Here is a 14,169-nt window from a genome sequence, read left to right on the forward strand (position 1 = left end):
TTTGTACTGTATCAGTCCACCTACATCTTGGTCTTCCTCTGCATCGTTTTGCTGCCAACCTGGTAGAGAACACTTGTTTTGCTAATCTTTCTTCGCACATTCTGTTTAAGTGACCATACCACCTGAGATTAGCTCTGCTAACGCATTCCTGGATGTTGACAATGTCAAGTTCTTTCCTAATATCCTCGTTTTTAATATGATATTGCCATTGATGCCATCTGTTCACACCTATAATCTTTCTCAGGACTCTCATATCTGCAGTCTCTAGTCATTGGTCAAGTGTTTTACTTCTGACCCAGCTCTCAGATCCATAAGTTAAAACTGGTTTGAACACTGTCTTGTATACAGCTAATTTAGTGTTTCGACTAATTTCTCTCTTATTCCATATGAATTTATTCAATTGACTTCCTACCATACCAGCTTTGCTGATTCTGTTGTCTATTTCTATATTTAATTTACCATCTTCAGTAAAAATCGTGCCTAAGTATCTGAAATGTTTCACTTGTTTCACAGGTTCTCCATTCACAACACAGTTGACATTTACAATCGTCTATTTTCATTGTCTTTGTCTTTTTATTGCTGATCTTCATACCATATCTATTACAACAGCTATTCAATTTAGTCAGAGAATCTTGCAGACTTGTAGCGGATTTATTTAGAAGTATAACATCATCTGCATAAAGCAAAGAGCTGACATTAACATCTCCAATTTTGATATCATGTTTCATACCACTTTCCTTCATAATGTGATCAATATAGATAATGAATAACAGAGGGGATAATGTACATCCTTGTCTCACACCAGATTCAACATTAAACCATCTTCCTGTACTTCCTTCAATTCTAACTGCTGATTTACAACTCAAATAAAGACTAAGTATTGCTTGATATAATGCCCTATTGACACCATATAATTGTAGCGTATTGAATAGCTTCTCTCTTGGCACCTTGTCATATGCCTTTTCCAAATCGGCAAAACTTAAATACAGATCTGTTATATTCCCATGCTTTCTCGACTGTTTATCGTAAAGTGAAGATCTGATCCTGACAGCCTCTATTTGGCCTGAATCCAGCTTGTTCTTCACCAAGCTTTTCTTCCACAATTCTTCTCAACTGTTTCTCAAGTATACTTGCATAGATCTTGCCAGGAACACTCAGTAGGGAAATACCTCTGTTCTCACATTCAGTTTTATTTCCCTTTTTATATATGGGTACTATGTGAGCTCTACTCCAATCATCGGGAATTCGTCCCTCTGTCCAGGCTTTCTGAACTATGCAGTGCAGCCACTGTAAGACTCTAATACCACCATACTTCAGCATTTCTGGTCGAATATCATCTACCCCTGCTGCCTTTCCACATTTCAAGCCTTTGATGGCTTTTTCTACTTCAAGTATGGATATGTATTCCTGACTGCATGCCTGGTCAGTGTTTTTTACCACTGTGCTGTCATCACTGCTTGTTTCATTTAGCAGTTTTTCAAAGTAATTACTCCATACTTCAAGGATATCTTTTTCTCCCACTTTAATGTTACCTTTATCATCTCTAACTCCTTTTACAGCACTATTTCCTCCATTTTTAAGCTTCTTCAACAACCTCCAGAATATTTTGCCACCTTCTTAATATTTATTTTCTATATTCTTGCCAATCTCCTCCCACGACTTTTGTTTAGCTAGTTTTTACACAGTGTTTAGCATTCTTGCATTTGTCTCTGTATTCTCTAAGAACACAAGCTGACTTATTTGACAGGAACTTTTGATATGCTTTCTTCTTTTCCTTCATTGCCTCTTTAACTTCCTGTGTCCACCAGGGAGTTCTAATTTTTTTATCCTTGCAGATAACCTCACCACATGCCTCTCTGGCAGAATCAATCAATGTTTTCTTCAGAGTTTGCCACTGAATCTCCAAGGTTTGATTCCTGTTCTCAAACTCTTTCATTTTTCCTTCAATAATCTTTGTGTATTTTAGTCTACAGTTCACATCTGAGAGCTGCTCAACTTTTATTCGCTTTAAAACTTTCTTACATGTTATTCTTTTCAATATGAAATTAAATTTTATCTTGCTCAAGACTAAATAGTGATCACTTCCAATTTCAAATCCTCTGTACACTCTGGTGTCCTGCACCAGGGATAAAACATCACTATCAACAATAACATAGTCAATGAGACTTTTCTTATTCCTTGCCTCTTCTCTTCATGTGAGTTTGTGCACATTTTTATGTTAGAACATGGTGTTAGTAATAACCAGTCCATGTCCTGAGCAGAAATCCAACAGATATTTGCCATTATTATTAGCTTTGCTCTTTTCTCCAAATTTTCCCAAACTATTTTTGTATGTCTCACAATCATTTCCTACTCTTCTATTTAGATCCCCAACAAGGACCAACTTTTCCTTTTTCATTGTGTCAGTTGCTTTTTCTAAAGCCTCAAAAAATTCCTCCACTTCTACCTTAGTAGAACCTTCTGTGGGACCATAGGCACAAATAAGTCTCATTGTCCAGTTCCCCATTCTCATATTTGTCCACATTACTTTACTTGAGGCTGGCTGCCATTCAAGAAGATTAGCCTCGTATTTTGTGTTGAATACTATGGCTACTCCTTCTTTTCCTTGATTGTCATTGCCTGAATATAACATTTTGTATTTATTGCTCAGAAAGATCTCACCAGTTTGTCTTTTTTGTTTCAGTCACCCCTATTATGTCGATCTGGTACTTATCTAATTCCTCAGCTAGCTCTATTTCTTTGCCATTCAGGCTTCTTATGTTGATAGTACCGATCTTTAACTCTGGTGATGTTGAGTTGGGGTTTGTTTTCAGATTTGTTCCAGTAGCTGACTTTTCGCTGTTCGCCCTGGTTCCCTGGCGAAAGCAATGGGGGGGCCTTGTTTAACCGGGCAATGCCCCAGCTGGCATGAAATTTTGTCATGTTGTACCTTCATTTTTTTATTTTGGTTTAACCAATAAGAATACAATTTGGTTGGCTAAATCCCAAATTGCCAGCCCATCCTCGTTCGTTCAGTATCCAGATAGATACCCAACAGGGTGCACCACGAGAAGGTGAGGATTGGACATTAGGTCAGAAGCCCTGGTCGGTTTTCCGCATTCCTTTAAAGGCTATGTGTAGGTCTCCTCTCAGTTATACAGCTTTGACCCTTAATCACCCCAGAATCTAGAGGTTTAGATGATATATCAGTTAAAATATATTTTTCAAGGATATAAATCTCCTGAAGACTTAAAAGGAGGAATTGAAGAGTTGTTTGATTATAAAACTGGAAATTTATAAGGTTTGTTGTATTCCTGTCTCATAACAAGAGTATTTAAAATCAAAAATTGTTCACCGCAAATATCAGAGGTATTATTGGCAACTGTTGAAGAAACTGAAAATTTGTAATACCTTTAAATTAATTTTGAAGTCGGAATAATTCCAAGAAGAGAAATCTCATCTTGTCTGGAAATTTCATTGTTGTCAAAAATAATACTGAGAAAAAATGATTCTTTTTTGTGAGAAATAAGACAGAACTGGGTTTTATTAGCATTGAAATTGATGGTTATCTGAACCCCCATTGGAGGATGGCTTGGAGATCAAAGAATTGAGGACAGTGGTGGTTGATGTTTTGTAGGATGAGGTGAGTGTGTAGGTTTATCAAATGACAGGGAGGAGTGCGATGTGTGTTATCTGCAAAACTGTGTATTGAGTTGGAGGTCAACTCAATACACAGATGTATTGAGTTGACCTCCAACTCAATACATCTGTGTATTGAGTTGACCATCTTCCTCCAACAGGAAGATGGTTGATGAGAGAACAGAACCTTGTGTAACCCTGGCATTAGTTGAATGGTGAGAGGATAAGGAACCATCCACCATCACACATAGTGTACATCCAGACAGAAAGCTGACATTCCAACTACATAAGTCCTGAAACAGACCAAACGATGGAAGTTTGCTTAGTAAGCCTTTGTGCCATATCCAGTCAAAAACTTTGGAGATATCAAGTGCAACCACTTGAGATTCACCAAACTTCTCCATGGCATTTGTCCAGAGATGGTTGACATATGTGAGCAGATCTCCTGCTCACATATGTCACCCATCCAAATTATGATTTCGCATGGGGGAAGGGGAAATGCATTCTTAGCATTTGGACAGGAGGGAAGAAAAGCATTTTCTCCTCACTTTTTGTTTGATGTTAGGTGCAGATTTGGCTTTGATGAAATATAATTGTATTTTCCCCAGTCAGTTTTTGTTAAAAAATAAAAATCAATGAATCATCGCAGTGTTCATTTTAATGAATTCCTGTTTTCAAGTATGAACTGTCATTTGCTCATATTTTGTTAAGAACTATATTTATTCTTTTTTATGAATTCTCATCAACTGCACAAATACAGGGAGTAGCCAGCAATAACTTTGATTTGTTGTTACTTCATTAAATCTAAGAAGAGATCAGATATGTTTTTAGCACACAACTTCCTTTGTATATTCATTTGATGTTATATGGATTCTCTATCAATTTTAAGAAGCTCTTTCAGTATTTCTTATTCCAAACAAAAGTGCAGCTCAGGTGTCTTTTTTTTTTAATGTAATTCATGATTCAACCCTAGGAACTGTGATGACAAAATTGACATATCTGACACATCATGGTAAAGTGTCATTCTTGAGGGGAAGGTCTTTAGTATGTTGTTATTATTATGATTCAGGACCTCCATGGAGCACAAGGCTCATCGTGGGAGGCCCACTCTAGAAAACGGTTTCATACCACTCCTTGAGTCCATTGACCATTCGTGCTGTCACCACTCTATCAGGCAATGCATTCCGCAGTTCAACCACCCTCCATGCTAAGAAACTACTCCTTACCCTCTTGCTAATGACTGCCTTTTGCAACTTCCAGGGATGCTTCCTTTTCCTTGCTCCTTCCTTCCACCAAATGAAAGAACTCAACAGTTTAAGTCTCAGTCATATCACCTCTCCTTTTATCTACTAAACTTTGCAGTTTACATTCCCTTAGCCTATCCTAATAACTAACATTGTACAGTCCTGATGTCTTTGTTATCTGCCTCTACACTCTTTCCACTGTTAATTTATGCCCTTCAAATTCTAGATAATAAATCCCCAGATAATGAACGATACATTATCTAGTGTCTAGTGTTTTTAAGACAACATAAATAAATTTTCAAAGTTTTCATAATACAAAATATACATGCTTGAAAAAAGGGATTTCAAGCATGTATATTTTACCTTCACTCTGACATGGCTTTTCAGTGTCAGAGTGAAGGATTTTACCTACATGGTCACCAAAGTAAACTAATTTCTAGATAATGTTTCTGTTTGTTATTTAAAGAATATCTTAAGTACATAAAGGATTATCTTAATTTCTTTCAAGTCAGATTAGGGCATTTCTTGTTCAATTATTGTTGTACTTTTAAGCTATCCACAAATATACCTTTCATAATTTCATATTGCACCGATTTTCTTTGTTACACTGAGATAATGTTACTCAGAATTTTAGGATTACAAGAAGACTAATGTCATTACATTTTGGTCATAAAAATATCACAATTCTGGTGTGAAGTTTACAATTTCATTTAAGAACATGTCAGCATGGGATCAGTAGACTTGTGGGAGGTCTCACTGAACCATTATCATTTGTACCATGAACACAAGCTCTTTACACATACAACATCCTTCAGCAGTTCACTCTGCTAATCTACCACTTTCTACTTAAAAAATATGTTCTCCACTAGTTCACTCATTACACACTTCCAGATAAGGCCTCTTGTTCTTCCTCCATCCCTTCCCTCTGCTTTATGAATAATGTAAAATTTCCTCCCAAATTTTCATCATATCACCTCTCTCTCTCTCCTCTGCTGTTCCATCATACTTTGAAATTTACATTCTTTTAGCCTCCCCTCATCAGTAATATTTCACCATTCTAATATGGTCTTAATTACTTGTATCTAGACACCACAGTGTCTTGATGACCAAATTGGTACCCAGTAAGCTTGTTGGTTCAAATTAAGGCCTTGTACAGTGTAACAACTGTGTCACTGTTGTTTTTGGTGTCCTCATCTTAGCAGCTATATGGCCTTCATCTCAGTTTTCCCAAGTGTAAACCTCATATTTAGCAGCTTTCAAACTTCAACTTTCCTTATCTGCCCAAATTTTTAATTTATTTAAATCTTCCTTTAACACAACATCATTTCTTATAGGCCTCTGCAACTTAACATCATCAACAAGTAACTGAACATACTCTTTCAAACCACATTTTTATGTGTGACTAAGGGGCTACATCATCTACTAAAAGACTGTCTGTCTGTAGAATAAACAGGTTTCAAATACAGCAAAAGTAACTTGATGCAATATCAGAAAGACTCATTAGTGAGTAAATGTGATTGATCATAGCTATGTTAATTATCTAATTTAATTTTTTTTTTCAGCTGGCTACTGGATAATGAAAGTACTCTGAATTTTATTTATAGCTGGAAAAAAAAAGTTACTTAAATATATTTATATTCTGTATGTCACTTTCAGATAAGAAATAATTAGCAGTAATGAGAAAGTTTTAGTGTGAGGAAACAAAGTGCTTACTATGATAACTGAATACACTGTATATATTGTTATGATGTTGGTTTGTCTAATACAAAAGAATGCAGGTTCTCCCTAACAGTTTCTCAGTTTGATAGTACAAAACCCAATGGACAACATAAGAAGACTGCAAGTAATTCAAAATTAAGAAAATATAAGCCAGATTTTCAGTTTACTTCATTTAAAGAAGGTAGGTAGTATTTCAGTATTTAGCATATCAATTATCAGTCATTGCAAAAGTGTAATCAGATATTGTTTATTAATACAATAATGCACCATTTATGCACCAACCATCAAAAAATTACCTTTAATTTAGAAAACGCTTTCATGTCAACAGACTTCTAGTACAGCACCATGTAATGGTACTTCAGTTATCAAATAGCAAATTGTTTTCCTGATATGGTTGGATAAATGGTAGATTACTGTATTTTACTTGTAGGAATTTGCTAGGAACATTTTATAAGACACTTTACCAAATGAGCTAACCTTGAAAAATCTCTTATTACTGATAACTGAATGAAAAACATTTACCATTTCCTCTAATTTTCTCTTTCATGCACTCAGCAAATGTTGTAAATCTCAACATCTGCTTTGTCTACTGTAGTGGATTGAAATCCCACTGCAGCATGTGTTTGAGAAAGACCTAACAGTCCAGTGTGAGACTAGCAATCTACTTATTGAAGTTCTGAAGTTGCTTGGAAAGGTGTCATGTCATAAATTTACAACCTTTGTCATGGAGGAGGGGCTAAAAAACTACACAGCAAATTATATTACTGGATCGTAATGCTTGTATGGTATAACAGAATGGAATTCTTGCTTATTCATCATTGCTGCAAACAAATACACAAAACAAATGTAATCAGGATCCTACTTGTAATTTTTTTTTTCTTATTTTTCGTGCTCTTTCTAAAAGTTTTATATCAATGCATTATGGACAATGCATAGATACAAAAACCAACACACTTTTAGAAGTTAAAAAAACATCCAGGTTGTTTTCAGTTATTAAATTTTGGAATACGAACCAGACCTTGGAGATTCAGTGGTAAGCCCTGAAGAAAACACTGATTGAGGTTGTGGTGAGGTTGTCTGTAAGGTAAAAAAAAAAAAAAAAACAGAACTCCATGGTGGACACAAAAAGTTAAAGAGGCAGTGAAAGTAAAGAAAGTATATCCCTGACAAATAAGTCAGCCTTTGCTCTTAGAGAATACAGAGACAAATGTAAGAAAGCGAAAGACTGTGTAAAACTAGCTAAACATGAGTCATGGGAGGACTTTGGCAAGAACATAGAAAATAAATATCAAGAATGTGGTAAGATATTTTGGAGGTTGTTGAAGAAGTTAGAGATGATAAAGATGACATGAAAATGGGAGAAAAAGATATCCTTGAAGTATGGAGTAATTACTTCAAAAAATTGCTAAATGAAACTAGCAGTGATAGCACAGTGGTAAAAAAACATTTAACAGGCATACAGTCAGGAATACATATTGATACTTGAAGTAGAAAAAGCCATCAAAGGCTTAAAATGTGGAAAGGCAGCAGGAGTAGATGATATTCAACCAGAAATGCTGAAGTATGGTGGTATAAAAGTCTTGCAGTGGCTACACTGCATAGTTCAGAAGGCCTGGATAGAGAGACGAATTCCAGATGATTGGAGTAGAGCTCTCATAGAACCCATATATAAAAAGGGAAATAAAACTGAATGTGAGAATTAGAGGGATTTCTCTACTGAGTGTTCCTTGTAAGATATATGCAAGTATACTTGAGAAGGATTGTGGAAGAGAAACTTGGTGAAGAACAAGCTAGATTCAGAGTAAATAGAGGCTATCAGGATCAGATTTTCACTTTACGGCAGATAATTGAGAAATCATGGGAATATAACAAAGATCTGTATTTAAGTTTTGTAGATCTGGAAAAGCATATGACAAGGTGCCAAGAGAGAGAGAAGCTATTCAATACGCTGCAGTTATATGGTGTCAATGGGGCATTATATCAAGCAATACTTAGTCTTTGAGTTGCAAGTCAGCAGTTAGAATTGAAGGAAGTACAGGAAGGTGGTTTAATGTTAAATCTGGTGTCAGACAAGGATATACTTTATCCCCTCTGTTATTCATTATCTATATGGATCACATTATGAAGGAAAGTGGTATTAAACCTGATATCAAAATTGGAGATGTTAATGTCAGCTCTTTGCTTTATGCGGATGATGTTATACTTCTAAATAAATCCGTTACAAGTCTGCAAGATTCCCTGACTAAAGTGAATAACTGTTGTATGAAGGTCAGCATTAAAAAGACAAAGACAATCAAAATAGGCAGAAACATTGAAAATATCAGCTGCATTGTGAATGGAGAACCTATAGAACAAGTAAAACATTTCTGCTGCTTAGGCATGATTTTTAGTGAAGATGGTAAATTAAATATGGAAATAGACAACAGAATCAACAAAGCTAATATGGTAGGAAGTCAACTGAATAAATTTATATGGAATAAGAGAGAAATTAGCCAATACACTAAATTAGCTGTATACAAGACAGTAATCAAGCCAATTTTAACTTATGGATCTGAGAGCTGGGTGAGAAGTAAAACACTTGACCAAAGACTAGAGACTGCAGATATGAGATTTTAGCTTTTGTATATTTTTGTATTTTGTAAATACAAAAGCTAAAAACAGAGCAATGCATCACATACCAGAAAGCAAGGAGGCAGTATACAACAGCATCTGTTAAAACTCTCTTATGCTGAGAAGGCAACTTGAGCATATCGGCTTGTTAGGACATTGATGAGGATGTCATTCCCACCATTCTCACAACTACAACTTCCTGAAAGATATGATTTGCTTGCTATAGGACTTTAGGACTCACTTCACACACAAAGATATGCCACCAGATCCTTTATTAGATGGCCCATCAACAAGTAGCTTGGATACCTCTGCTCCCCCTCGGCAAGATAAAACAGTCAATGTACTGAGTGCCTTAGAGAGAGTTGGATTTGATGAAGTCTTGGATATTTTTCCAGAAGAATAAGAAATGATGGATAGTAGCCATCCAAAGTTCTCAAAAAGTAAAAAAAATCCAAGTATAATGAAAGTCAAATCACTCATCAGAATAAGCCAGACTAAAAAAATTCACATGTATACCACAGTAATTAAATTTGAATAATATGTAGATATTTCATCCTAAGTATCATAAGACATCATCAGTACAATTATTACAAGCAATACTAGGAATAACATGCAAAGGAACAGTTAGTGTACATGCTTACATTGGAATCTCTCTATGCATACAGTGGCATGTTTGAAGACTTAAAAAAAAAAAAAATTTAATTCAGCTGCAATTAAAATTAAAATATAGCTGATGAATTTATTATTATACAATTGAGGGTAATAATTTCCCAGACTTTTGCGATAGTGAGACAGTCGTTACCATTCAGACTGGGTCTGTGACATAAGGCTTCAGCACTTTCTTTACAGTATATAAACACTCATGTTTATATAAGGATCTATATAGTAGCTTGTATTTTTTTCCATTGGATCCAGTGTAAGTGCATGCTTACATTGGAATCTCTCTAATTCATACAGTGGCATATTTGAAGACTTAAAAAAAAATTTTTTTAATTCAACTGCAATTAAAATTAAAATATAGCTGATGAATTTATTATGATACAATTGAGGGTAATAATTTCCCACACTTGCGATAGTGAGACAGTCATTACCATTCAGATTGGGTCTGTGATGTAAGGCTTCAGCACTTTCTTTATATAAACTCTCATGTTTATATAAAGATCTGTATAGTAGCTTGTGTTTTTCCATTGGATCCTGTGGTTAGGGTTTTCAACTCCATGTTGTGCAAAGCCAGATTTGTGCAGTTTGATAAGACAGGTCTTGATGTTCAGAAATGCATTTATAGATCTTCCTGTTTGTCTGTAGTAAGACATCTTACAAGAACATGAACTTCGTATATGCCAGGTAGCATCATAGGCGAGAGTTTGTCTTTTGGAGAAGGTAGCAAATTGTGGATCTGGTTGATTGGTTTATAGATAGTGGCGAGTTTGTATTTCTTCATCATTTTTGACAGACTTTCCAAGGTGCCTTTGATATATGATATGAGTCCTATGGGTGTCTTCTTGTCTGGGTTGATGTGTAGGGACGTGGCTGATGATTTTTGAGTTGATTTGGATTGTATCCAAAATAAGGCTGTATCTTTAATAATTTCCAATTCTTGTTTTAAAGATTCCCCAGAGAAACAAAATTTGTGTGCTCTAGATACCAAAGATTTTATAATGCCGTATTTTTGAGATGGATGGTTAGCCGATGAATTATGGATGTAACAACCTGAAAAAGATGGTTTACGACAGACAGAAGTGGAAATGGAACTATCTTGTTTTCATTGTATGTGTATATCAGGAAAGGAGATCCTTGAGATGATTCTTTTTCTAGTGTGAATTTGATGTGTGGATGAAGATTGTTGATCTTATATGTAAGATTTCTACATGGGTAGCCATGTACCACCTCATGTATATCGCAGTGGAATATTGAGCATGCTGACTGGACCCTCTTTTCCTTATTAGCAGTTTTTGATTCTGTAACAGTGTATTATAGCAGCAGCCACAACTGCAATTCCTGAGCATTTTGCACAGCATCCTTGGGGTATTTTCCATAGATACCCCACAACAACAAATCTAATTACTTTCAAACAAACTAGAGCCCAAGCAAGACACATCAGGCATCAGAGCCAAAAGGAATCCAGGATCCAATTTACTTCTTCTATATCAAGATCCACCAACAGCAAAGAAGTATGGGAAAAATCCAGAAAATGAAAATGAAAGGCAGATATGCCACCCACCAGCTCTGTCCTTGAGCACAATGGTTGCACAGTTGCTGATCCAACAGCAATTGCAGACTCACTCAGGGAGATTTTTGCAAAAACATTGGCAACATATTCTTATCCCTCAGATTGCTTGCCTGAAAAAGCCATGGCTAAAAACAAATTGTTTCCTTCGAACAGCACAGAAGAATAAAACAGACCATTTTCCTAAAGAAGAAATGAAGGACACTTTGCTTAGGCATCATCCAACTGCTGCTGGACAAGATGATATCCATTACGAGATGGTAAAACATCTGTCATCATCAGCCTTTACAACAGAATTCTCTGAGAGCATATTTCCAGATATCTGGCAAAAGGTGATTATAATTGCCTTTCCTAAGCCAAGGATCACTAAACAGAAGTTGATGTACTTTGGAGATATCATATGCTGAATCATTGGAAAAGGCAGTTATGTTGGGAAAGATTGAGGGAATGAGAATAAGACCACAAAAGAGTTGGGTGGACAACATAAAAGAACACTGACTTGAACTTACAGCTGCTAAAAGAAAGGACCCCAGTCAGCCTCTTGGCTGAGTGAGGTCGAGAGCCTTTGGTCACGAGATTACCAAGAGTTGAAAGCGACTAGATGTACATAACAACAGCAAGCCAGGGAAGGATCCAAAATTCCCAAATAACTATGTCCATTGCTCCAATCAGCTGCTTGTGCAAGATTCTAGAAAAATGGTTAACTCTCATCTTTTATGGTTCTTGGATCAGAGAATCAACCTCCTTTTCCAAAACACACTCTGGCTTCCATAAATATCATTCAACAACCAATCATCTTGTCTGGCTGGAGGCATCCAGCCGGACACAAGCATCTAGTATCAGTTTTCTTTGATATGGAAAAGGCATATGATACTTCTTGAAGATTTGGAATACTGAAAGACTTATATAATTTTGATCTTAGAAAGAATCTTCCTGGTTTGATCAAAAACTTCTTATCTGGCCAAATATTCCATCCTAGTGGAAACTCCCCTCTCTCAACCCCTGTAACCAAGAAAAGAGTCCCACGAAATTTTGTTTGAAAAGTGGCATGCTTTTTTCCAATCAAGATCAACTCAATAACAGAACAGCTTTCTTGAATAGTGAGTAATGCCCTATATTTGGATGACTTTATCTCCTGTCACTTGTGAGGGTCATATAAAGACAGCTGCAGCATTGACCATCTCTCAAAATGAGTGCTTACAAATAGTTTCAGATTTTCACTCAGAAGACAGTTTTTGTGCACTTGTTGCCAGATATGGTCTTCATCCTAACCCAGAACTCAGACTAGGATAATCACTAATCCAAGTTGCATCAAAGCCAAGTTCTTGGGACTGATATTTGACAGCAAGCTTAGTTTCCTCCCTCACATATGTCAGTTATGAGACAAGTACCATAATGCAATGAACATTGCTTGTTTTTGCAAGCAATGTTCATTACATTATGGTACTTTGCTTGTTTTGTATAAGCATTGGTGTATTGGGACCGGCTCGTGCGAGCCAGTTGTTAAAATTCTTCAAATTTAGCGAGCCGATTGTTAATGTTTTTAAGTCAGGTGAGCCGGTTATTAAAATTCTTTATGAAAGGATGAATGATAGTATATACTTTTTCTCATAAATATTTTGAAATTGTATAATAAACACTTACATATATTATTATTGATTATATAGAGAAACCTGTGGAGGATTCATGACTAAATTTAACACACGTGAACCACAGTAGTAGGTTTTTTATTACGTAAATATTTTGTCCTAGGTATCTTAGGACATCATCAGTACAGTAGAACAATAGTAGAAATGACACAAAGGATAGGGGCGTACGTACAATGGAACCCAAATTGCGTGCGGTGGTGTGCTGTGACCTGAACTTAAATTAGATTAAATTAAATTAAATTACAGTTGAGTTAGAAAATATTTTAACATGGGTATAATAAATGTTAAAGATACCAAGCTATTTTAAAACCAGTAAACCAGGCTTAAAATAGCTTGGTATCTTTAACATACAGTTAAGTTATTTTCACACAATTTTGTATGACAATTTCCCATACTTTAGGGATGGCAAGAACATCATTGCAGTTTAGATTTGGTCTGTGAAGTAGGTCTTCAGCACCTACTTTATATAAGCGTTCATATTTATATGAAGAGCTGTGTAGGAGTTTTGTCTTTTCCCAGTGGATCTTGTGGTTTGGGTTTTTAACTCTGTGTTGAGCGAGGCCTGATTTTTGCAGTTTGATGAGGCGGATATGGTCTTAATGTTCCGAAATGTGTTTAAAAACTGATCTGCCTGTCTGTCCATAATAAGAGAGTTTACAGGAGCATGGCACCTTGTATACACCAGGTAGTAGCATAGGTGAAAGTTTGTCTTTGGGCGAAGGTAACAGGTTGTGGATCTGGTTGATTGGCTTGTAGGTGGCAGCAAGATTGTATTTCTTCATTATTTTCGAGAGCCGTTTGGAGATGCCTTTGATATAAGTGTGGGAATCCTATGAGCTTGTTCTTGTCTACTTGATGTGTAGAGAAGTTGCTGATGATTTTTTGAGTTGTTTTGAGATTGTATCCATTTAGAGTGGCTGTGTTTTTGATTATTTCCAATTCTTGTTTTAGAGAATCCTTGGAGGAGCAAAATCTGTGCGCCCTGGTTACCAATGATTTAATTATGCCAAATTTTTGAGAGGGATGGTGAGCAGAAGTATGGTGAATGTAGCGACCTGAAAATGTCAAGAAAAGAAGACAGTTCCATCCCCACCTCTGTCTA

General features: G+C 36.0%; 1 protein-coding gene across 5 annotated transcripts in view; it reads left to right on the top strand.

Moving 5' to 3' along the window:
• The window catches only part of Gmer (GDP-L-fucose synthase-like protein), a 135,889-nt gene that overhangs the window by 107,839 nt on the left and 13,881 nt on the right, over nt 1-14,169 (top strand). For all 5 annotated transcript variants that reach the window (XM_090404896.1, XM_090404900.1, XM_090404899.1 and 2 more), the window contains exon 8: nt 6,663-6,762. In XM_090404896.1, the coding sequence (XP_090261022.1) occupies nt 6,663-6,762 (100 nt within the window). The remainder of the gene's footprint in view (nt 1-6,662; nt 6,763-14,169) is intronic.

The sequence above is a fragment of the Typopeltis vanoorti genome, chromosome 15, assembly GCF_054136105.1.
Source record: "Typopeltis vanoorti isolate ZY-2024b chromosome 15, IOZ_Tvanoo_1.0, whole genome shotgun sequence".
NCBI classification, from domain to species: domain Eukaryota; kingdom Metazoa; phylum Arthropoda; class Arachnida; order Uropygi; family Thelyphonidae; genus Typopeltis; species Typopeltis vanoorti.